The sequence below is a fragment of the Physeter macrocephalus genome, chromosome 9 (genome assembly GCF_002837175.3).
Source record: "Physeter macrocephalus isolate SW-GA chromosome 9, ASM283717v5, whole genome shotgun sequence".
NCBI lineage: Eukaryota > Metazoa > Chordata > Mammalia > Artiodactyla > Physeteridae > Physeter > Physeter macrocephalus.
Genome location: NC_041222.1, coordinates 55,670,098 through 55,696,781, shown reverse-complemented (window position 1 = coordinate 55,696,781; position 26,684 = coordinate 55,670,098). Strand labels below are relative to the sequence as shown.

The following is a 26,684-nucleotide window of genomic DNA, read 5'->3' as shown; positions in this document are numbered from 1 at the left end:
CAATTTTATTTTAGGTTGATGCTTCTACTCAGAAAAGTGAAGAAAATGAGACATTTGATGTAGAACTCACTAAAAATGTCCAAGGATTAGGAATTACCATTGCTGGTTACATTGGAGATAAAAAATTAGGTAGTTTTTAAACATTAATATTCTATTTCTTTCATCTTGGCAATTGCCTCTAATATCTTTGTCTTATGAAATATTGAATCAACATAATGTATTTTCAGATTGTCATAAACTGATGGAAATCTTCCTTAGGAATAATTTAGTGCAGGCGACTCTGATGTTTTATTTCAGACAGACAAAACCATTGTCTTTTTCTGTAGCGTAAGTTTCTACTAGTAGTTTTCTTTGTGTGGTTGGTTGATTTATATCTGTGCAGAATTAGGATTTTATATTTGGAGAATGGAGGATGGGTATTGTTTGAGTGTGCTTTGTAAATAGTAAAGCAAAACAAAGCAAAACCAAAACTATTTCTAATCTTAGAACCTTCAGGAATCTTTGTAAAGAGCATTACAAAGAGCAGTGCTGTTGAACATGATGGAAGAATCCAAATTGGAGACCAAATTATAGCAGTAAGTACACATTTAATAACAGCTTTGTTAATTTTCATGGTTGAGAGATGCATTCTCCTAGTTCATGCAGTTTTGAGAACTACAGGTAGCTCTATACTAATTGAAGCTTGCTTTGGTGGTTTGAGCTGTCATCACAATTACTTATTATTTTGTGGAAGTCAGAGCATTGGATAGAAGCTTTATTGATGCCTTTTCTAAAGGTGGGACACTTTCTTGAATAACTGCTAATACATCTGCTTTCTGGTTTTAATGAGTTTGGTACATTAATAATCATACTTGTGTTTTAGCTGCAGATGCTCCAAAACTAAAGACCAGACATGATCACTTTTAGTGTACTTGAATCTCACATTGGGTTGTGTACATTTTTTTTTACATCAGCAGAATGACACTATTTTTGTTGGCACCATGACCGGGGCTCCTTTTAGCTGCAAGACTATAAAGGAATAAAAGAAATAAAGCCAGATCCTCTTGATTAGATCAAGCTCATAATTGTATCCTAGTAACATTAGTATGTTTTGACCATATAGCTATTCAAGGTAGTATAAAAAGAATCCAACTTTCAGTTCAGTGTTCAGTGGAAACTGGACTACCCTAACTACTTCTCAGAGCATGAATCCCAGAGACCCTGCATCAAGGGCTTTCTGGTTAAATAAGTTTAGGAAAAACTGCCTGTGATATCATTTCTTAGGGATCCACAATGCACATTGAAAAATCAAAAACTGAGAAGTTTCCCAGTAAAGAAATTTGTTTAACTCTTTTACTTCAGAGGTTCCTAAACTTTTGTAATCATGTTCTTTCTTCCCTCAAACATATATTAATATTCTTTGGAGTACATTTTGGGGAATGCTGGTTTATCTTAATATATATTTGTTTATGTGTAATGAAGTCTCTGTTTTCCCCTTGGGACCTTAATAGTAGTTAAGATAGAAGAGTCCTTGTTCACTGCAGCATTATTCACAAGAGCTAAGATGAGTAAGTGACACAGAGGTCCACCGGCAGATGAATGGATAAACAAAATGTGGTATATACATACAATAAAATACTATTTAGTCTTATAAAGAAGGAAATTCTGTCACATTCTACAACAAAACCTTGAGAACATTATGCTAAGTGAAATAAGCCAGGCACAAAAAGTCATAGCAACAGAAAGTAGAACAGTTGTTGTGACTGGCTGGTTAGAGGGGGAAATGGGGAGAAGTTGTTCAATGGGTAGAGTTTCAGTTTTGCAAGATGAAAATGTTCTGGAGATGTATCGTATGACAACATGAATATACTTAACACTACTGAACTATATACTTAAAAATGGATAAGACAGTAAATTTTATGTTTTGTGTTTTCTTTCACATTTAACAAAAAGGTAGAGATGTCCTTTATCAGTCTCTGCTCTTTGCTTCTACATTGCAGCTCTGTGACTTTTCTTGACCTTTGTTCTATAAAACTCCTAACTACACCTGTTTACCTCTTGAAATCTGCTCTAAAGACCAAGCTGTGCATGCCACCTAAGCTGGTCATATCCTGGAAAAGAGCTTTCCTGTTGTATCTCTATTTTAACATACCATGAAAATTAACTACTTTACTTTTTTTATTTTGGAGGACAAGGAGAGGGAGAAAGTGAATATATACATATTCTAAATCCATATCTGATAAAGAATTAAAAATTGAATATATAGCTAATGTACTTGCCCCCCAGGCTATATATTTGAATCCAATAGAAAGCTTTTTTAAAAACCAGCATTCTTGAGATATAACTCACAGAACATACAATTTGCCCATTTAAAGTGTATGATTCAGAAGCTTTTAGTATCTTTACAGTTGTGCGTTCATGATCACAATCAACTGTAGAACATTTTCATTACCTTTAAAAGAAACCCCATCCCATTAGCAGTTACTCCCTAATTCCTCCATCCTCCCAGCCCTACACAGCTACCAATCTACTTCCTATCTCAATAGATTTGCCTATTCTGGACATTTCATGTAAATGGAATCATTCAATAGGTGGTCCTTTGTGATTTGCTTCTTTTGCTTAGCATAATGTTTTCAAGGTTCATCTATATTGTAGCATGTATCAATTCTTAATTTCTTTTTATAGCTGAATAATATTCCATTGTATAGACATACCACATTTTATTTATCCATTTGTTAGTTGATGGACATTTGAGTTTCCACTTTTTGGCTATTACGGACAATGCCACTGTGAACACTCATGTACGAACTTTTGTGTGGAGGTATGTTTTCATTTCTCCTGGGTGTATACTTAGGAGTGGAAATGCTGGATCATATAACTCCATGTTTAACCATTTAGCAAGAAGCAAGATTCCTTAACCTACAAAATTGGGATCAAAGACCCTTCCCTTGTATGATTTTTAGGAAAACCAAATGAGTTATTTATTTAAAATACATAGTATGCTTGGCACATAAGTACAGTTTAATTAAGCAGATATTTATTAAGGGTCTGAAATGATTATACATTTTAGTCTCACAAAAGCTTCCTTTCAAGCTTGTCATTATTTTCATTCTTATATAAGTGGAATCTCAAATACAATTTTGCTTAGGCAAGATCAGTGCTAAAGGAAATTTTTGACTCAAAAGCGGAAGCACCCTTCTTCTGAAGTATTTTCTTGCTTTCAATAAAATCACTGTCTCTGCTGTCATCAATGTTATGATTTGTAATTTTTAGCAACATTCTCTTCAAAGTTGGAAGCACCTCGACTTTTAAGGAACATCATGCAGTACTTTTGATCATGCATTAATTTTGTGCAAAACACCATCGTCTTGTGGGCTTTTGAGATATGGGTAGGGAAGTTCACACTAGTTCCTTTTCACAAATTGCTGTTTGATTTTTTTTTTCAATTTTGTCCTAGCAGCAGCTATTTGGAACTATACTCTGTTTTTATTTTGTAATTGTTGAGGTGGTGAGAAGATTAAGAAATTATTTCCTACTATTTTGAGGATGTATTATTTTGAAACATTAAACTCTTTTGTTATAAGATTCCTGTTTTACGAATTGTGCTCTGTTGACCCCTAGAGTTTCACTGTAGACATTACGGGGCGGGAAATAGAGACTTTTGTTTCCACATTATATATTGGTATTCTGTATAGGAATTATTTAATAAAAGGACTATTCTTTTTAAAGTTGACCAACCTTGTCATTAGATAAAATCATATACTCATTTTTTTTAGATTGGTGTACAGAGATCCTTATAAAAGCAGTGTAGAATTAACATCTGATTTAAAAAAAAATATTAAACAAGCATATATTGATAAATAAGGAAAGGTATCAAGTGTTGCCTTTGGTATTCTGTGACTTTGTTAATAGTCCCAAGTTGTGTATGTGTGCATAGGTATAGGCCATGTTGGAGGAGGGCTTGGCCAGCTAGATTGAGTGTGCTAAGGAGCTGGGCTTTTCCATTTGTTCTAACTAGTATTTCTCCCCTTACTAATGGCACCTGTTAATTGCGGTATCTGCACTGCACATTATGAGGATGTTGGATCTCTCCTTGAGATAGCACATAGGCAGTTTACTGCCATTGTACCTAGTTCCACAGCACTTTTGTCTCTGGTACAATTGGGTCTGAAGCCACCTCTTAACTCTCTTCCTGTGATATTGAGGGATCAGAGATGGCCTGAGCCCTGAGTTAGGTTTTGGTGACCTTGTCTCATATGTATGATGGGTGTAATGATGTTGATCAGAAACTGCTCCCATAGGGCTTGGGGTTTTCATGTCTATTAATCACTTCTTCACTTTATTAATAATAATACCAGTTTCTGAGTATCTTTCCAGTACAAAGTGCCATGCGCTGTAATTTTGGGAACCTGGGTACCATTATTCTCATATTACAGATGAAGATACTGAGAAATTTGAACCGAAGTCTAGGTTTAAAAGTCCGTAATTATCCCATTATAGCAATTTCTTCTTTGCTAGTACCTACCATCTCTGACATTTGTGTAAGGAATATATTTTTTAATTCAGGTCATCAGGTTTTGAAAAAAAGGGAAAAATGTGTTTTTTTCCCTTTACATAATGAACTTTATTGCTACTAAGTAGACAAAATCATATACATTCAATTTTTCTTAGTGAAGCTGCATTTAAAAATTGAGCCATAAAAATCTATTGCAGATGAAAACTTACAGCCTAAGTTCTGTGCATTGTAAGAATTTTTATGGCATCTCAACTCTGAGATTTTTCTCCTTTTCTTTACTACCCTGAGAGTGAATACATGTTTATTTCTCTTAGATTAATTTTTGTCTTTGAAGTCTAAAGAATATAAAATTTGAACATGGCTTAAAAAAAACTGTTCTCATAGAAACCACTCTTAATAGTTTATGATTTAAAATTTCAGAAAATTTCCATGTATCTATATTTAAGAGGATCATATTAGTTTATACCTTTTTATTGTTTATTTTACTTAGAAATATACCTGGGAGGTATAGTCATATCAGCACATATAAATCTATCATAATATACTTAAGTAACCCTTATTCATGGAGAGTTATGTTATTTATAGTTTCTTGCTAATATAAATAACTGTATTACACACCACTTTGGATATCTTTTATGGATCAAGACTTGAAACATTTGACTTTGCTGTAATAGTGTTATTTATATTTGAATTTTACTTATTTTATTACTCAGCACTGGCTCTTGTATGCCACTATTTTCTTACATTGAATTTTAAATCTGATTAATCTCTTAGTCAGCTAGAGTTTTTTTAGTAAATTTTAAATGGAAGAATGTGTTGGTAGACTTTCTGAACCTTTTCTGTCTGATAACCTCTTCTGTTGCCTTTGCACACTTGGATGATATGGCTGGGGATAACATAGACTTTGCATAAGGAAGACTTAGGGGGGATAATCTTAAACAACCTTGGAAATTTTGTCGTCGACTCTCTTTTAATTTTTTATAGGGAAGGGTCTTCCCTTTTCCCTGGAAGAAATCTTAGGCAAGTGCCATGACTTACATTGTTCTTAGAGAGTAAAATGCCCTATGGCTAATAAAAAATCACCAAATACAACCCCAGTTTAGTATTAAAAATTTCCCATCCTAAATAATTAATTTCAGACTGCCTCCCTCGCCTCCCAGAAGCCTGCTATGAACTGATGGCTTACGTAGGGATAGAGAATGCACTCTCTAGTATGTCTTCCCTACCTAGCTTTTCTTTTCCTCCCTCACCTTCTCATTGTGCTTTCTGACTCGTACCAGTGTAAAAGATGAGAGAAGGAAGGGAGGAAAAGACAGTAAGACACTTCATCCTTGACTTACACTGTTGTGAGATGGCTTTGTACTGAGTTAACCCGGAGGATATTCAAAACCGACTGTCATTTAGGGTTCCTTCTTGGATTCCTGAGAGATCCTCGTGGAGATATTTGAACTTTCCATGACAAATGGTGGATTTTTTCATCTGACTGACTCTTCTTCCCTTTGGCCCTGGTTTCTCAGCATTCTGCTCCATAGATTCTCTCTTTGGGGTACCATTATTCCCTAGGGGTACTCTTGGGAAGGTTTCAAGATGGCTCCAGCCTGGCTTTCTTGTGTGTGTGTGTGTGTGTGTGTGTGTGTGTGTGTGTGTGTGTGTTCCACTTCTGGTCTGTGCCCAGAGTTAGGCTGTTGAGCAGTTCTCAACATAATAGCAATTTTCTCTTGCTTCACTTTCAGAGCAGTTAAACAGCCTCTTCCTTAACCTCCTTACAGAGCTAGACACAATCTACTACCTTCTTCCCTACAACACGTGGCACAGCTCTTCTGACTTGTGGTCAAAGGCTAAACATCTAGATGGAGTGGGGACTTACAGCACTCTTCTCTCTAGAAAAAATCAAAACAAACCTCCTTTAAATTTTTCCTAATCTCTAACAACCCAGCCCATTTATGCCCTAAATGTGTACAAATTATAATTCTTGACCAGTTTAAATTTCTGCATGGTGGCCATCTCACAACATGGTATAGGATATAAATAATCATAGCATCTCAAACATAATTTCCATTTTCACATATGTTAACACTGAATATAAAATTTTGGGTTTGTAATTTCTTTCACAAAGGATAACCTGCTCACTCTGTTGCCTAGATGCTGATAGATTTTTTTCTTTTGATTTTTGAAATCTAAGAATTTAACCATGATATGTCCGGTGTTAGTTTTTTTCCCCTAGTTTTTCATATACCTCTGATTTATAGAGGCAAATTTCTTTATCTACTAATCATTTCTTTGATTATTTTTTCCTCAATTATTCTCTTCTCCTTGTATTTCTTTTCACAATTATATTGATTTTCTAGATCAGCCACATTATGTCTTCAGTCTTATTTCCCTGACTATTTTTATCTATTTATTCTTGTCCTCTGAAATATGGGAAAATTGTGTATTCCTGTCTTTCATTCCTTGACTTTGTTTTTGCAGTATTTAAAATCCTGTTGACTGCCTTCATTGTAACAGTTTTTTTTCTTTTTTGGTAGATACTTGTTGCTTCTTTGTACGTATAATCCCTGCTTCCATCAATATAATGAATTATGAATTCCTTTGAAGGGAAGTTTCAGAAAATACCTTTTTTCCTGTTCACTGCAGTGACAGTTTCATTGGAAGATGTTTGTACTGATGCTTCAGGGCACTTGCCTTCTTTTGGACTGTGGTATTTTATTCTTGTGACCTTTAGTTATTCTCAGAGATCTTAGTGAGAACTATGCTTGTACAAAAGGGAGTTGAGATGGATTTTTGTACAAATAATTCAGGAATTGACAAAGCAAGAAGGAAGGGGAAAGTTTAAATTTAGTCAGTTTCACTTGTAGATTAATAGAATAGAGAGGAAACCAGGAAACCACAATGGGGAACGTTGCCTCTCTATAGTAAGAGATTGTTTTCTGTGTGTGTTGTGTAACCAGGAGTTAGTTGGGGTTGTGTGCGTATGCATGTGTGTGCATAGTGTGACTTCACTGCACATATGTAATTCTGTGCTGCCCCATGCTCCCAGCTTGGTGTGACCTCTAGCACTTGGTGTAGTTTTTAGAATCACTGGTTAGGGTCCACATGTACCATCTGACTTCCTCCTTTTAATGAAGGGCAGTTGTTGGATTTTACTGAGGTTTCATCTTACAGATGAGAGAAACTATTCCTCACATGTAGAGATCCAGCTGGCCTGCCTTCAATCTCGTCATGTTCAGACCATTCCTCATAGAAGTTCCTCCAAGTTACTGGTATAGGGACTTGTCTTCTTCCATGGTTTCCAGTTTTGTTATGGTGTTTTCTCTGTTATTACATTTTTACTAGTCTTTCCAAGAGGGAATCAACAAGGTGGTGGTGGGAGGAAAGAGGAGAGTGTTAAGACACCTATGTGCAAGTTGCCATTTAGCTCAAAAGTATCATACAAAACTTAAATAACTTCCAAAGTCCAGTTGATCATTTAGATCAGAGGTCTCTAGGTTTCTGATTGAATATCCCCATTGGTAAAAAAATCTGTATCTATCTATCTATAAATGACCCCTTTCTCCTTCCTCTTTTCTCCTCTCTATATATTCATATATGATATCTGATTCATATATGATATGTGTTGTTTTATATGTATTATATAGTTTTATATACATAGTTAATGTATTATGTATGTGTGCGTATAAAACAAATGAGATTTAAAATATGTTTAATTAAGAGTTTTATTCTTCCAGAAACCTCTGCAGTAAGGGTACTTTAACTTGGAGATCACTGATCTAGGTCTTTATTGTAGTTCTCATTCATTTAGTAAATATTTGAGTGCCTAATGTGGTCAGCACTGTGCTCAGAAAAGCATGACACTTAATAACCATTTTATAGCCATTTCACAATTCAAAGGGAATATCAGTGACTTTGAATTTCAACATTAAATTTATTGTTCCAGTTTTCCAAACTGTTTTTAAATTTTATGTATTTTAAAAAATAAGGTGTTATAGTCTGCATTTATTCAAAAATATAGTTTGCTTTCCAAATAAATCTTTGACGTATGAGCCAGTTTCTCATTTCTCATTTGTGAATATCTACTGTGTGAACAGCACTCTTTTTTTTTTTTGGTGGCCGCACGGCCTGAGGGCTCTTAGTTCCCTGGCCAGGGATCACACCTGGGCCATTGGCAGAGAGAGCTTGGAGTCCTAACCACTGGACCGTGAGGGAATTCCCAGCACTTGTGTTTTGATGCCACACAGAGCCTGTCCTCTTGGAGGATGCAGAAATAAACCAAATAATGACAGGAAACGTAAAATTAAATTTCTGATAAGTGCTGTGAAGGAGAAATGGTAAAGGGGACTTTGACTAAAGTCAGGGGCATCAAGATAGCTTAATTGTGGCAATAACTATTGAACTGAGATCTAAAGTACTTACGGGCGTTTTCTAAGTAAATAGATAAGAAAGAGCATGGGCTGGAGCAGGCTGTCCAGAGTCTAGACTGAGGGAGCAGAACTTGCAAAGACCTCACGGCTGAGAAGGGAGCACTGCAGGTCAGAGAAACGGCAATGATCCTCTGGGGCTGGAGTGCAGAGAAATAGGCAGCATCCTGCAGGATGAGGTTGGTGATGGGCGGTGGGGTTGACACGGCCATCCTAAGCCATGTTGAGAATTTGGAGCATTGTCTCAAGGAGTGTTCTATGAAAGGCCGGGTGGGGTGATGGGATCATATCTGTAGTTTGGAAAGGTCACGGGGCACCGTCAAGTGTTTGGCATTTGTGAACTAGAAAAAAGGAAAATATTTTTTGAAGAGGCAAAGAAATAAAAAGGAAGGTAGTTTTGTCATCTTTCTTTTTTTAAAGCCAGCGTAAGTATGATTTCGGAATTCGTCAGCACTCTCAGTAACCACTTACCTCACTGTCTTCTGTACCTCTGTATCCTGCCTAGGACTGATTTCCAAACTTGACTGTGCATTAGGATCCCCTAAGAAATATAAAAGAATATTTTAAAAGGTGGAGAATCCTGGCCCCCTCTCTAGACTCTCTGGCTCATAATTTCTGGAAGTGAGACCCCTTGGTTTGTAGTAAAACAGATGAAACACTCCTGCGTGATTCCAGTGCATCTGAGCCAGTACTGGTCCCCAGACAGGTTTTAGCCCATCTCCCCACCTAGGGGAATACTCATTCCCAATTTTCTCACTGTTTCTCAACATTTCCCAATGTTCTCACTGACAAGCAGTAACCATGTGTTTCGTGGGTTGGTAATACAACTATCCTTTTATTTTTAACATGTCTTGTTCTTATCATAGGTAGATGGCACAAACCTTCAGGGTTTTACCAATCAACAAGCAGTAGAGGTGTTGCGACACACAGGACAGACTGTTCACCTGACATTAATGAGGAGAGGAGCAAAGCAGGACGCTGAGCTCGCGTCACGGGAGGACATCACAAAAGATGCAGTTTTGTCTCCTGTTAATGCAAGCGTAAGCAAAGGTAAGGCCACATGAATCTGGTTTTCAGTTAGACTCTTAACATCATTTTGTATTTTTTTCTAATTCTGAAATTATTTAAAGAGTCACTTTTCGTCTTAACTATTCATTATGAACCAAGTAAAAAGGGAATTTATTAAAGTTGAGATTAACTGGAACCAGAGATGCATCCATTAACTATAGAATGGGCTTCCGAATAAAGCAGATTTCTGTCCTGTTTATTCAGTCACCACTTCTCATTTGGAAACGTGCAGTAATTTGCTTTCTGTCCTTGCCATACTTTTGGATGTCATTGCTACATTTTCTCTTTAGGGGGAAATATGTTCTGCCTAGATTATGTGTGTGACCCCCATAATGTTTCTAAATGCCCACCCTTTCCTTGAAGGAATCAACTTTAATTCAACGTGTAGGCTTGGCTAGTTCAGTCAGTAGACCATGAGACTCCTATTTCCACATTTAGAATGTCATTCATAAGCTGTTTGTACATGGATATCTCTGAAAATTATTGAAATCCTCGTGTAGCTCCCTGATGCAAGTATTTATTGGTAGAAGTCAGGCTGTTGGTTTGAAAGTGTGTTTTATTTCTCAGACTGTTGACCATTCTGGTATTTATGCCGTACACTACTAATTGCAGACCAGGACAGAGGGAAGCAAATCACAGGAGAACTTCATTACTTCTTTGTACCATTAACAGGAGAACTTTAAGTACACGTGGTTGATGAAAAGTTTACCTACAAAAAGCAAACTCTCATTTAGGTGTTCAAATAAATAAAGCGGGGTTTGAAAAATCAAGTGCTTGATTATATTACAGACATAACTACTAAAATTTTCTTATCTTTAAGAAAATTATGAAGAAGATGAAGATTCTTTATCTTTGAGGAGAAACACCAGCATATTACCAATTGGAGAAGAAGGTAAACACCTGGAGCCAGGTTATTATGTTCTATATTGTTTTTTAGTGAAATGATTTTTATAAATGTGATTCAACCTCTCTGGATATATTGTAAATTACTAAAAAAAACTTTCAAAAAAGATTCTTGAAAATCCTTATTTACAGATTGATTAATTGCGCCAGTAGATTAAAACAGTTTAGAGCTGGCAGATTTTCTTGCTGAGTCTTTTTTTTTCCTCTACATTTTTTAAATTGGAACCTTTAGGAATCATTCAGTTACATACATGGCTTTATTTCATTCCCCTTATTTCTTAGGATAGAACCAAGTTGTCTCTTATTGAGCGAGCAGTAATAAAGTTAAAAGGATTTTTTAAATTAACACAAGAGAATCTTTAAAGCATAAGCCCTGGGGCTTCCCTGGTGGCGCAGCGGTTGAGAGTCCGCCTGCCGATGCAGGGGACACGGGTTCGTGCCCCGGTCCGGGAAGATCCCACATGCTGCGGAGCAGCTGGGCCCGTGAGCCATGGCCGCTGGGCCTGCGCGTCCGGAGCCTGTGCTCCGCATCGGGAGAGGCCACAACCGTGAGAGGCCCGCGTACCACAAAAAAAAAAAAAAAAAAAAAAAAAAGCATAAGCTCTTAGGAATGAAATTATCCTTATTTTGGGGACTTTTTCTTCTAAATTTTTTGAAAGTTTTAAATTTTGAAAGGAGTTATATGAGAAATTATTAAGCTTCTCTGAGGTTTCTCTCACTATATACCTAGAATTCATCAAACTGTTTCAAAAATTTTAGGGTGGCATAGTTTTAGTATATAATTATGCCCGAATGTTGCTGCCTTTTTTTTAGGCTGGATGCTATGTGCTTCCCTGACCTGTTATATTGCTTTAGGTGTTTGATAAATTCAATCCACTGAACAAAGTCCAAGACTGATCTTCCTTATGAGAATTTTGCCCTTCACTAAATATTTATATTGAAGCTTTGTAGTTCTTTAAAATAGTTCCTCTTTCATTTTTTTCTACTGAAAATTGTGATTTAACTTTTTTATTTTAAAGGGATATTTGTGTTTGCAATGATATCCCAGGAGTGAGAGGTGTAGGACTCTCAGGGGTTTAGTCACATTTTGCTATTTTTACCCTAATAGGTGTAGAAATTATTTAGGATAATGTGAATACCCAGAGGAGCGGGACAGGATAAAAATGTTTCAAAGCATAAAACTTGAGAGAGTAAGAGGGGATGGGTGTGGGGGATGGTCTTGAAGGCTCTGCCATCTGTTTTGCTTTGGTGAATGTGCATATGTGTATGGGAGGCTAGGTGGGAGAGGGTCTAGACTTAGAATCAGGAGTCCTACATTCTTTTTAAAATAAAATAAAGGAAAAATGTCTGAATGATTCTAATGCATCTATTCTACTGCTGGTCTTATGACAGGGGATAAGATGTTGTTGCCTCTTCCACAGAAGTTTGACTCATAATGTGAGCCTGGACAAATCATTTGACTTCACAGTAACATCAGGAGACTGGACATTTTTTTTTTTTGAAATTTTTTTAATTTTTCAATTGTTTTTAAAATTTATTTTTTACATCTTTATTGGAGTATAATTGCTTCACAATGGTGTGTTAGTTTCTGCTTTATAACAAAGTGAATCAGCTATACATATATCCCCATATCCCCTCCCTCTTGCATCTCCCTCCCACCCTCCCTATCCCACCCCTCTAGGTGGTCACAGAGCACTGAGCTGATCTCCCTGTGCTATGTGGCTGCTTTCCACTAGCTGTCTATTTTACATTTGGTAGTGTATATATGCCCATGCCACTGTCTCACTTCATCCCAGTTTACCCTTCCCCGTCCCTGTGTCCTCAAGTCCATTCTCTACATCTGCATCTTGATTCTCGTCCTGCCCCTAGGTTCTCCATGACCATTTTTTTTTTAATTCCATATATATGTGTTAGCATACGGTATTTGTTTTTCTCTTTCTGACTTACTTCACTCTGTATGACAGACTCTAGGTCCATCCACCTCACTACAAATGACTGGACTTTATGGTTTTTTAAATATGCCTGAAATCTGATCTTGGGGCATTTGGGAAAGGGGGAGAATGAAGGGTTTTGTGACTGTAGGTTGGTTGTATGAATACAAATTTCAGACTGTTGTTATCAGTAGCTTACAGATTCCCCACTTTCTCCATTCCAAATCCCACCCTGCTTGAATCACTGCCCACCTGTGTAAACACAGCAGAATCAGAGAATGGGGTTATGGGAGGAGGTAGGACTAGCTGACCCTCCTCTTTCTAACCTTCATCAGCTTGAAAGCTTTCCTGTAGTCTGTGTTCACCACTGCACATTCATACCTCTCTGGAATGAATATACTTGTGAAGAGAAAACACTCATTTTGGGGGGCTAGTCTCTAAAATTTTAAAGAACTATATAGCTTACTGTTTCCAGTTTCTCAAAGAGAAAACAGAATCGTTTTATTAATCTAACACATAACAAACCTGAAAAATAGTCCTGGAGTGGAAGCTCATTCATTCCACTAACCAAGGAAGCAGCTAATGAGAAATATGAATTTTAGAATACTCTTTAAATTTGAAATTTGAATGCTAAAAAATGATATTGAAAATCTAATATAAGGAGTAGTGGCCTGTAGAGATTTTTTTTTTTAGAAGACAACCTTTATGAATAAAAACTGTGATGTCATGTCATGGAAATCTTTGACTATGACTTGAAAATTCTTCTCAACCAGTTTATTTTAGCTAAGTGTTTTAATTCAGTATTGTTTACATAACTTGTTTAGTGATTTTCTTTTCTATTTTTTCACTTTCCTTTTTTTGCCAATCAGTATAATTACAATTATAGGGTTTTAACTTAATGTACATTTTCCATTTGTTTCTTATTTTTTATTTATATTTTCTTATTGTACATGGAGGTACATATATTATTTGTTAATTTGTTTGTTTGTTTTTGCTAAGTCGTAGCATGGTCCCTTCTCTGTAGAACCAAATGAAAATGAAAGAGATACACTAACATAGAAGGCAGTATGACTTTTTAATATAGAGTCACAAGAGGGCCACCAAGTGAATCCTGGAGCTACTTGGAGTCCTTGTTCTTTTCAATAAAAGTGAGATAATATATGAATACTTTAATGGAAATATAGTTAAGACCTAAAAGATATCTCTTAAAAGAGAATAGTTTTGGAACATGCAGATGATAGGCTTCTAAACTGAATTATTAAGATGTATAGAGAAATAAGAGTAACTCATGTATTGAGTGAACAGTCAGACTTGGTATGACAGGTTGTGATCACAGTGTCCCTGGTACCGAATGTTAAGATATGGAGATTTTTGTGGTGTGTCACTAATCGTGTCAACTCTTTCAGGGTATCCATTACTGTCAGCTGAGAGAGAAGATATAGAAGATGCTCAACAACAGGAAGCTGCCCTGCTGACCAAGTGGCAAAGGATTATGGGCATTAATTATGAAATAGTGGTAGGTTAGCTTCCCCTCCCTAACTTCCTAACTTGTGAACTGTATTTGAGCAAGAAGTTCCTGACAATAATAAAGATAACCATCATAAAGAGTCTTAGAGAAGTAGCAAACGCCCAGGGCTTTTTTCAAGTCTTAGAGAAGTAGCAAACGCCAAGGGCTTTTTTCAAAGACCTAAATGTGCTGATTCAGATATTTTAAAAATTCAAGTTGGAGAGTAACCAAGGAGCTGAAGTAAATGAGATGGGAGTTTTAGAACTTATAATTCATCAGTATTTCTTACAGTAGTATATATTATATAGATATTAGGAAGGGTTTTTCTGATTCTTATTCCTAGGATTCGTGGAAAGAATCAGAATAGAATGACAGAATTTACTTGAAAATAAAACAAAAATCATCATGCCCTATGTACAGAATTGTAAAAAGGACTTTTTCCTACTTCTTCCTTATCACTTTTATGCTTTTACTCTCCTTAAGGGTTTTTATTCTGCATGCTTTTCTTCGTTTCACTTATGCCATAGTGAACATTTTGTTTATTAAAGGTTTGCATACCTAGGGTAGCAGTTGTGATCTGCTATTTTAAAAAGAGGTTTATTTTAACAAAGTAGACAAAAATTATGAATCTTTAGGTATATAGCAGCAAATTTCAGGAATTTCCAAAGGAACAATAAAATACTAGGTTAGGTAAAATTTTTCATATTGCTTATAATATTCAAGTAGTTCTAGATTAGAAGCGATAAAACACAACAGATAATGACATAAGATATAAATAATAACTAACATTTATTGAGTACTTTGTGCCAAGCAGTTTTCTTAGTTTTAAATACTCATTACGAAGTTGTTTTTTTTTTTTTTAAACACTCAAGGTGGATAACAGTCAAATGAGATTTGAGTAACTACAGCTGCCGTTACCATTTTATATTGAGTCAAGGAAAAAATACACCAAGGTCCAGCTTAACTGTAGTTAATTTAGCAGGAAAGGAAAGTTGGGAGATTCCTTCTGTGGGGTGGGGTTAACGTGACTGGCACGAATAACTGAGGCTGCACTCCTTCAGGTGCTAATTGAATAATGAAGAGCACCCTTTCACCAGCCATTTTCTCACAGAGGTCAGACCCAAGACCGTGGACTTTTAACTGCTCTTTGTGCACATGCTCTCTTGGTGGCACTTCCAGTAATATGTCAAGCGTGGGATTTTACTATAAGTAAGAAAGAACTAAGCTATTTATAGGCCTTCATCAAACTCCAGGTAAATATGACATAGATCTGGACTTCAAATTATTTTCTTTGTAGTCATACAGCATAAATGAAGTTACAGGAGGAGTGGTGTAGTAGAGAGAAGGATTGATGGACATTTAAATGGGGACCTGGAGGGCTGCTTGGAGGAAGTGATACCTAAGTTGGATTTTAAGAAGTAGAAGGATTTCATCCAGCATTAGATTGCAAAGTCAGATAATGCAACATCTAGTATTAACCCTGTGCTTGTTATCATTAAGATTTGAAAAATATCTTCTATAATTAAACATTTTTCTCAGTCCTTTTATCCCTCAGTTTCCTTAACTGTAAAGTAAAGGGGATAAAGCAGATCATCTTTAGTATACTTTCTGATTTTAATATTATAATGATTGGACTCTTTGTGAAAATGGTGATTTCCTAACGTTTTCATTATTTAGTGTAACAGTAGGAAATAGAAGTTTATTCTCCTGTTTTAAGCTTTGATTCACTTTTAAAGACAAGTGTTGTCCCCTTGATACAGTGTATGGTCCAAAGCCTGGGCTCTAGGTTCAGACTGCTGAGGTTCAAAGCACTTTTGTAGCTGTGTGATTCTGTTGAAGGTAACCTCTCAGAACCTTGATTTCCAATTTGGGAAGCAAGGATAAACATTGTACCTATTTATGAGAAGTAAGTGAGATAATCTGTGTAATGGGGTTAGCACAGTCCTGGCACACGGGAACTGCTAGGGATGCACCTTTTCTATACTGTTGTTTGAGCTCAGGCTTTTGATTTTATCTGTGGTCACTCTGACCACCCTCTATCTGTTATCAGCACCTGTAGGTACTGCAAAGTGTCATGGGTGCTTGCATCTGGCTACTTCGTTTTGGTTTGTGTTGGTTCAAGAACCTGATAGATATCAACACTCTTTCCAAGGCAAAGCTCTAAAGGTTTGCCGCTTTACAATAAGGTTTTCGAAGCTTTTGTGAGATACTTGACCTTTTAGGGAGTGAACATAAAATACATACAGGAGAAGAAAATAAATGAAAGAATATTAAAAATTTTGATGATTTTTCTTGTTTCAGGTGGCCTATGTGAGCAAGTTCAGTGAGAACAGTGGGTTGGGGATAAGTCTGGAAGCAACAGTGGGCCATCATTTTATCCGATCTGTTCTACCGGAAGGTCCTGTTGGACACAGTGGGAAGCTTTTCAGTGGAGATGAGCTATTGGAAGTAAGCAGCTATTTTATTTTCCCCTTTGTAAATAAAATTTTGAAAAGGCTGTGGGAGGCTTAATGTGGTGAATAAGTAAGTTCTTATTTAAAATTTCTCCTCCAAAGTTTTGTACTTGAGAAAGATAGGCAAGTAAAACTCCACCCAAAGCAGAAATTTCAATCTGTACGTACATTGATCTTACCTAATTCCTTGCGTGGTTTTTGTTTGTTTTAGGGCCGGAGAACTATAAAAACTTTTCTTTAAAAATTTTGAAACATTCACTTTTAGAATAGATACAAAGTGTACTTGAGAAAGATAGGCAAGTAAAACTCCACCCAAAGCAGAAATTTCAATCTGTACGTACATTGATCTTACCTAATTCCTTGCGTGGTTTTTGTTTGTTTTAGGGCCGGAGAACTATAAAAACTTTTCTTTAAAAATTTTGAAACATTCACTTTTAGAATAGATAATATATTCACGTTACAAAATCACAAATACAAAGATATACTCCAGTGAAGTCTCTTTTCTGTCCCAGTCCACTCAGTTCTCATCACCCTTCATTAGGTGTAACTGCTTATCATTGGTTCTATGCAATCTTCCAGATATTTTTGATGAATAAGTAAGAAAATTTGAATATATTCGCTTCTCCCCCTTTTAAAAACATACTAGCATATAATACATGCCATTTTCTATCTTCATTTTTTTCATTTAATAATGATATATCATTTAAAGAAAAACTTCTTCTTTTCCCTTTATCCTTTGGGAATGATTTTATTAACTCTCCCTTTCCAAACTATTACACTAGCATATGAAACATGGGTGAAAGCTAGTGATTTTCCTGTGAGTGCTTTAGAAGTCCAATTCCAACAAGACTGTAGTGCTGCGTGTAGATTGTTTTAGGAAACACCACTACAGATCCAGCTATAGTTCTCAGCACAGCAGAGCCATGATTATCCCCCGAGTACAGTTTATCATTATGTTATAAAAAAATGGTTTTGAAAGTAGTCATGTTAGGAAGTGTTCTTTCTTGGCCAACTTTTCTTTTTGCACAGGTGAACGGCATAACTCTACTTGGGGAGAATCACCAGGATGTGGTGACTATTTTAAAAGAACTGCCTATAGAGGTGACAATGGTGTGCTGTCGTCGAACGGTGCCACCCACCACCCCGTCAGAGTTGGAGAGCCTGGACTTATGTGACATTGAACTAACAGAAAAGGTACCAGGTTTGCAGATATAGGAGACTAATCTGAATGTATAATGGAAAGGTTAAATGGCATTTAAAAATTTTTAAGCCTTTTTTCTCTTATTTGGTATTTGATTTCCTCACAAATCCTGTGGCTTATGGGATAGACCTTGGAGTCAGACAGATGTGGGTTTGAATCAGGCTTGGCAGTTACTAGCTCTGTGACCTTGGGCAAGTCACTTCATCTTCCTGAATCTCACTTTTCTCCTGTGTAAAATATGAGTCTTGATGCCTATCCTAGAGGGTTGCTCTGTGGGTTAAATATGGTATATAATGATATTAGGTATTACTGCACATGTGTGCTTGTATAATTTATTCACACTATTCCTATGAATTAGACACTCATCCCCCTTAACAGAAAATTGAAATATGAAAGTAGTGAGTATGTGATACATATGTAGTAGAAGATACTTTTATGTAACCTCCCCAGCCCAGTGCTTGTCACAGGCGTGGTAAGAATAGCGGAGGATAAGAAACATAATTTCAAATTGTGTAGAAGTCAGTCTAGCACCATACAAATCCAAATACATTTTATGTGGTGTATTGGTATTTATTATTATAATAAAGCAGGTGGATGGATTTGCATCCATGGTCCTACTGTGCAATAATTGATAAAAAGCAACGATAGTATTTAAACTAACATTTCATCATCAAAAACACATTTTTCCTATCTGATGTGGAACCAGATTCACTTTAGTATATTCTTACTAAAAGAAGCTAATGTTTTGAACCCCTGTTTCTGTGCCAAGTGCTTTTTAAATGTTACCTCACTTAATCCTCAAAAATTCTATGAGATGGGTAACTGTGAAGCCCAGGTTAAGAATACCGCTCAAAGCAACACAGATGAAAAATCATAGAGACAGTCTTCAAGCCCAGGCCAATCTGACTTCAGATCTCGTCCTGCCATTGTGCACGTTAATTTATTAATGAAATAATCACGTGTACAGCTCACAGGATTTTAGAACCCTTATTTGCCTAGAGTGCAGAACTTTTACATATAGCCAGTTCCTCTTGAATTGTTCTTATTTATCATTATTTTTCTTTAATATCAAAATAGCTTCACATTTTTTTTCTAACGATAGACGTGATAACAGACACTGATGAAAAAAAGTCAAAATCACCCACCATCATGCTGCCGAGATGTAATCACTATATATTTTTATAGGAGCTGTTTGAACCATACATTTTAAATGCCTATTACAAGTTAGATATTTCTGACTTGCTACTTTAATTCATAATGGTTTCATGAGAAGCTGTTGCTACTCATATATGAATGTTTTATTCTGGACAGATGCTGGGAATCTTTGTTTTCCTTGTAGTGTTTGTATGTGCATCTGTGGATCTAGTGCGTCTGAAATAAGAGCTGTCTGGTCTGTTTATCCAGCCTCATATAGATCTAGGTGAGTTTATCGGGTCCTCGGAGACAGAGGATCCTGTGCTGGTGATGACCGATGTGGGTCAGAATGCAGAGGAGGTTCAAGGACCTTTGGCCATGTGGGAAGCCGACGTTCAGAACATAGAGCTGGAGAAAGGGAGCAGAGGACTTGGTTTTAGCATTTTAGATTATCAGGTAAATATATGCTACTTTTAACAATTTTTTAAAAAAAAGATGACAGATACTAAACATATATTGTTAATAGCAGAGAAAAAGCAGATAATACTGCTTAGATTTATCAAAGATGTATTCTTGTTTCTAGTAAGTCTTTCAGAATAATAATTTAGGTGATTAATTGATTATCGTAAAGCATTTCTTTTGACATTGAACTCTTTGAGCCCTTTTATATTTCAGCTCTTGGAAGTTTGAAGAATATGCAGAATACTTTTTAGGAATGTTATAGAAATATAGTCTTTCTGTTCCTTTGGGGAATATGCCTAAATTATTTTTATTTCCTTGCTCTTAACTGATGGTTCATATTTGAGTGGTAAGACAGAAACTATTAAATACTTACTTCTTTTGTTAGAAGTGAATGATAGGCTTATAATTGGATATATTGTAAATTCTAATATTATTTGACCAAACTTAGGATTCATCTTAAATTGGTTAGGTGTAGCCTGCATCCTCATGTTGTGTTCCGTGTTGAGTAACTGAGGGCATGCGAACGCCAGTCTGATGAGGTGCAGCTGCTGTTCCTCATTAATTAATACTGAGCTGGAAAGCCATCTCAGATGACTCCAGGGAGTTGTGTTCTGTCTAGGACCTGGTTCTGGAGTCTTGTTCTAATATTGCTGTGTATCTGAAGACACTGCATCACCAAATATGATATGGCCTCCTTCTGTATTTCTTCATTTCAAAAACAGGTCCTTCCCTCAGTATACTCACATCTACCAGTGGTCCACAATACTATCACCTTATCAATAAACGCCGCTGTTAATAATTCATGGATCTCAGATGATAGTTATTAAATTAAACAGTTTATCAAAAGTTAAAGTTATAATTTTACAGTTACCTGTATAACTTAAGAGGTCTACTTGGGAACCATGGAAAGTGAGGGTGCCACTGTTTAGCGTAGACTTTTCCTAAACTCTTTAAAATGGATATATCCTTCACCCAGATAATTCATTGGGAGTGTTGTATGAAATTTTTAAAAGACACTTGGAGCAATTACCCATCTGTTACAATTCAGGGTGTACAACCTGTAACAACATTTTTAAGTGTAGAAAGGAGCTGCCTTCTCTTTCCTTTTTCGTTCTGTCAGGATCCAATTGATCCAGCAAGCACCGTGATCGTAATTCGTTCCCTGGTGCCCGGTGGTGTTGCTGAAAAGGATGGACGACTTCTCCCTGGAGATCGACTCATGTTTGTCAATGATGTTAACTTGGAAAACAGCAGTCTCGAAGAAGCTGTCCAGGCACTGAAGGGTGCACCGTCAGGAACTGTAAGAATAGGAGTTGCCAAGCCTTTACCCGTAAGAATTCAGATTTTGCTGATTTCTTTTTATTTGCAAACAGTATTGGCGTTCAGGCTTTTATCTTCAGGTGTGCTCATGATTGAATCATGACTTTTGGTACTTTTCATCAACATGGTTATTGGTACTTTTCATCAACATGATTATTGGCTCCATGAGTGTAAAGATTTAATTTTGAGTAATATTTTTTAAAAGAGTAAAGGGCAGAAAACAGCCAGGAAGTTCAGAAATAAATTTAAAACTAAGCATTCTTTGGTTTACTTTTGACCTTTTTTATTCCAAAATAAAGTCATGATCAATATAGAATCAACTATTTTAGAAGAAATAGGCTTTAAAATATCTATACCAGTATGGTGGCCTATTAGAGAAATTAATAGCATTAACAACTAACAGTGGAATCTTTAATTACCGTGGAAGAAAGTAGAATCTCTGTCAGAGTGGGTTAAATTCCTATATTCTACTGACTTCAGTATATTTGTTGTCTAATTACTACAGAGCAAGAAATTGAAATTTCCAATGTGGGTTCATCAGCTTATAGCTCTCCTCCTGGGAGGGAATAACCTTCATGTTATTAATTACTGCAATATTAAAACAAGTTATAAATTCATGCTACATAATGTCAGTGTGCTTATTAGGTATAGTGATTGCAGCATAGCACTTATCACTGAATTGCAGTGAAATATTAGAGACAATCTCAGTATTTGTTTTTTTTCAGTGTATAAATATATTTTAAGTGAAAAGGCAAGTATACCTTCTCTTAAGAAAACACAAACCCATAGATACATTTACATAAACATCAAATGAAAGTTTGTTGACTTTGTCAGAGAGTTTGTTCAAATTGTAAGCTTGTTAATATATTTTAAATGTTTATTAAATTTTTCATTCTCTGCTTTTTATTCTACAATAAATTTCTGTAACCTATGAAAATATATTTATGAAAACACAAAGGGAGGGAAAGAGGAAGGGAAGAAGGAAGAGCATGTTAAACAAACCTCAGTCAAACCAGGATTATAGAAATCAGAACAAGAGATCAGTACAACGGGGAGTGTAAGAATGAAGATAGGCCATTATGGGACTCTACATGTTCATTAAGATTGACCATACATTTGGTTCCGGTCTTTCTGTTACACAAAGAAAATGGCAAACGTGACTAAATATATGTTTTATACTGCCCTTATCGGGAAACCATGCCGCTTACTCGGAAGCAATCTTTTTTTTTTCCTAGGTAGATCCAAAATAAGTTTCTTTCATAAGAGTATTTAATATTTCAAATTTAATATGCATTGCAGTGTATGATGAATATCTCTTTTACATAAAGTGAGTTTTACTGACCATTAAACTCATATGTGTGGGAAAAGAAGATAAACATTTTTTCTCTAAAATATTTCTGCATGTATTGGTGATATAGGCAAGACAATCTAAATATTTTAGCCTGTTTTATCTGAGATTGTAATAAGAATGCTAGGTTTTCGGTCACTGTGATCATGGTTATAATTTGATATCTCAGGAGTGCAATTTAAGCATATTGTGTACGTACAGAGTTGGTGACGGTGGTTGTCTTTTAAGCCATGCTCAATTAAGAGACTTCACTGTAGGGTTCACTAACTTTGCTTGTCAAGGAAATTACATTCTTTAAAATAATATTCTAGTAAAGGATGACAGAGAGAAATTGGTCCTTCTTTTTAATGTTTTGTTTTTCTTTAACTTCTTTTATGTCTTAACACCTAAAAGTTGCCTTCTTTCTATATTAAGAAGTCATTGTTTAACCAAATATTTGGCAGGTAAAAATGACCAGAAGATTATTATAATATAAAAAATTATTGATTTTGAATATCCTTTATAAGAAGGATGAAGAAATTGGTAGAAAGGGATTCTCATCTAACAGATGATGTTGGTATTGGAATAAACATCCTCATTGTATCTTAAAATATAAAACTGTTAAATATGAATGTTTATCATATTCCGTGCTCATCATTTATGTTAAAGTTGTATGTTTATTATGACTTTATTACTTGAAAACATTATTTGAAAACTTTCCTGTTTTTTTCCTCTCCTCCTCTTACTTTTTCTCCCCTCTCCCTCTGTCTTCCCTTTCCCTCCCTCTTTCCTGTTCTTTTTTTCATGAACTCATCCTCAAACACTGGGCTTCATTCTCCCTGCAGCTTTCACCAGAAGAGGGTTATGTTTCTGCTAAGGAGGATTCCTTTCTCTACCCACCACATTCCTGCGAGGAGGAAGGGCTGGCTGACAAAGCCCTCTTCAGGGCTGACTTGGCTCTGGTTAGTGGCCACAGCTTATCAAGCTTTCCTTCAAAATCTTATGTGTCTTATTTTTGCTTTTCAAAATATTCTAAAGTCTTGCTATATTGTTCATTATGTTTTGGAAAACTAGGCATTTTGCTCTAATTTCATACTTGGGCATCTTTAGGCATTCTTTAACTGTTTTCAGTATTCAGTCATATATCAGTTGTTTGGCTTCTTTTTAATGAGGTAAAAGGTATATTATTTCATTAGATGTTAATAATGTGAAAATCACATAAATTGGTTCAGTTATTGATTAAGAGCACAAAAGCTTCCAAAAGAGGCAGTTTCCTATGAATACATGTATGTTAACATTACTGATTTACCAGAAACTTTTATATTAAAATTTTATTTTTACTTGATCTATATAAAATCATTCATTGTAATAAACATATTTAGGGACCACTGGGGACCACTTTGTTGGGTAAATACATGATTCTTGATCCTGAGAACCTTATTGTCTGGTAGAAGAGCTAATGCTGTGTTAACAGTTAATAGTTAAAATATAAAACTAAATACCAGATATAAATATACACATGACATTTATACAATATAAGTGTAACAAATTATACATCCTATTCCTAGTACTTCCACCATTGAAGCCAGCTTCCTGACTAAATTTTTCTGGGGAGAAGCATTGCTCAGTGTAACTAGAAAGGAATATTTTTAATACATGTTTTAGTGGTGTTGGACTAGTGAGAGGTTTAGAACCTGTGAAATTCTCCATTAGGTATTTATAACCAATTGTGCACATCGTGCTTTAAACTGGAGTATGAATTATTTCTTTGATTCCAATAATCCTAGTGTCGAGGGAGATAGTTCTTCAGTATTAAAATACTAATAATACTTCTATTAGTATTTTTCAACTGTCAGCTCCTGAATTAGCCATTTGGAAAGTTTTTGTGTATATTGTAATTAGTGCAATAATTTCACATTATAATACTTAGCATACCAGGTAACATTTGGCTCTATTCCCCATGGGCATTATTACCACTTCTAAACTGGATAGCTTAGAATGCTATGAACTACATGAAGTACTATGGTATAAATGTATTAAATAGTACCCAGCTATAGTAAGTTATTTTTGAAATGTTATAGGACACAAATATATCACTGTCTCTAGAAGTGCCCCCAAGAAACCATTTTCTCTGTAGATTTTACATGGCATATTTGAATGTTCTTAAATAAATGCCAGTCAAAAAGAAAAATTAGATACACTTTTAAGTGAATTTAACATCTTATAATGGTAATAGCTATGTAATCTTGTATTGGTCACTCAATCTCTCTGGGCCCTAGTGTTTTAATCTCTAAAATAATTAGATGAATTGATTATTTGGATCTCTCAAGATTCTAGGGCATCAACGATAAGCATACAAATTGTTCTTAGGTACTCTTAAATATTTATTATAATCCGTGACACTCGGCTTAGTTAATACTTATCTAGTTAGCAAAAGTTAAAGATTTACTATTTAGATTGTTTTACATAATGTGCATCTGTAAAGGGTAAACCTCCACATAGTGAGTCAGTAGTAACTTTGAACACATATTTAAAATATATTATTAGAGAGAGGGTCACTTTAAAATGCCCAACCTGTATTCTTAATCAGGTTTTTGCAAGAACGTGACCTGGTATAATGTTATGATACTTTTCTTGGCTAAACATATAAGTTGAAATCACAAAGAAATAGAACATATGGGTTTTGGCCATCAAGATAAAATACTGGTAATATTATAGAAAGGTAGTATTTACATCATTTCTGTCTGTTCTGAGGTGTAACTGAGTGAATTGTAAGAAGAGCTACAAGCTCATCATGACTTAATTGTTTCACTTGGTTCTGCAACAGAAAATAGTAATAAGATTTTTTTATAAAATGTTGTGAAATTCTCTAGCTCACTCTTTCTGAGTTTTCCATCAGTAGACGTTTATAACTTACAGCTTCACTATAACCAGATCATAATAAGGTCCCTTGTTTGTTAATATAATTTCAACATGAAATCACAGATATTATTTTTGATTTCCAGTGATCACCATAAAATTCTGGACCTGTAACTTGAATCGTTTTAAAATCTAGTTAAAGGATAATTTAAACAAAATATATTGTTTTGTGAGCTTTACAAATAGATAATTGCTTAGCTGCCTTGTTGAATAATTTATTTTAGTTGAATAGGAAAAGTGATGATCTCATTCATTTTATTATAAAATTCTAGGAGTTTGGGCAGCTACTTTTTAAAAAAAATGTGAACTGGAAAAAAGTATTTTTTTAATTTACAGAAATATTTATACTTAGAATTGCTCCAAGCCCTTTGTAAATTGTTACCTTTTGCCCTTTTATTGATGGAATAAAGTAACCTTCTATGCTAGCACCAGTTTGTCCTTGTTCTGTTTCATTAGTTAGTTTCTGATATGTTGAAGAGGGTGAAGAGGTCATGTAGAAAATAGAATAGACAAAAGAATGAAAGCAGTATGCCCTTTAGTCTCAAGTGGAGACTTTGTCACATATGTATCAGAACAGAATTCCCAACTGATATTATTGTTTTTATTCCTAGGTGGACACAAATGATGCTGACTTAGCAGATGAATCTGCCTTTGAGTCTCAGTACTCTCCTGATAACGACAGTATCTACTCCACTCAAGCCTCTATTTTATCTCTTCACGGCAGTGCTTGTAGTGATAATCTGAATTTTGGTCCCTCCCTTCCATCTTCTCCTCCCAAGGTACAAAGGAAATGCCATTTTATTTATGGGAGAACTTTGTGCGTAATTTCCCAGAGGTCATTGTTAATGGGGTGTTTTGGGAGGGGCATGTTAGAGACATTATGTTTTTCCAGTCAGGGATTCATTATCAGATTAAAGTGCAGTTTCCTTTAGGTAGTGTTAATTGGGTATCTTGTAGACTCCAAGGGACTATTTAAATCTAGGTTCTGTGATACAGTGTGATAGACACAAAGGTTCAAAACTTTGATTAGGATTTGCATGTTAGACAGAAAAATTTTAATGAAATGTATTTCTCAAATTATGTTCTTGGTGGTGTCTACCTTGGAAAAATTACAAGAGTTACTTTATTTTCTTAATGGTTTTAAAGCTGACTTTCATGGAAAGTTGGATAGTAAAATATTCCTTTCATTAATTTAATATTTATTAGCTAAGTTAAAGTTAATGCTGTCTTACGTTTTTATATAAAATGATGCCAAAGAATACTTTATATAAAAACCCCAGTGAATGGCAAAATTATGTTTAAGTCACTGGATGCGAATGGAGAATTTAGCTACTATTTGACATGTCTGTGCTATCTAAATTTTAGAAATAGATTATTGGTGTAAGTGCCCAACCCAATGCTATTTATTTTCTTGATGACACACTCTATAATGTTTATTAAGTAATATTTTAAAACTTATCCAGTCTTTTGGGTGTGGAATGATATCTTACTGTTTGAATTTGGAGTTCCTGATTACTGGTGAGGTTGAACAGTTTTTCCTATATTGGCC

General features: G+C 35.4%; 1 protein-coding gene across 12 annotated transcripts in view; it reads left to right on the top strand.

Annotated features, from left to right (window-relative positions):
* Positions 1-26,684, top strand: part of MPDZ (multiple PDZ domain crumbs cell polarity complex component) — a 174,042-nt gene that overhangs the window by 75,715 nt on the left and 71,643 nt on the right. For all 12 annotated transcript variants that reach the window (XM_055087209.1, XM_024126749.3, XM_024126754.3 and 9 more), the window contains exons 9-19: positions 15-129; positions 487-575; positions 9,777-9,960; positions 10,799-10,870; positions 14,219-14,328; positions 16,621-16,767; positions 17,802-17,966; positions 19,378-19,563; positions 20,690-20,899; positions 23,062-23,178; positions 25,747-25,914. In XM_055087209.1, the coding sequence (XP_054943184.1) occupies positions 15-129; positions 487-575; positions 9,777-9,960; positions 10,799-10,870; positions 14,219-14,328; positions 16,621-16,767; positions 17,802-17,966; positions 19,378-19,563; positions 20,690-20,899; positions 23,062-23,178; positions 25,747-25,914 (1,563 nt within the window). The remainder of the gene's footprint in view (positions 1-14; positions 130-486; positions 576-9,776; positions 9,961-10,798; positions 10,871-14,218; positions 14,329-16,620; positions 16,768-17,801; positions 17,967-19,377; positions 19,564-20,689; positions 20,900-23,061; positions 23,179-25,746; positions 25,915-26,684) is intronic.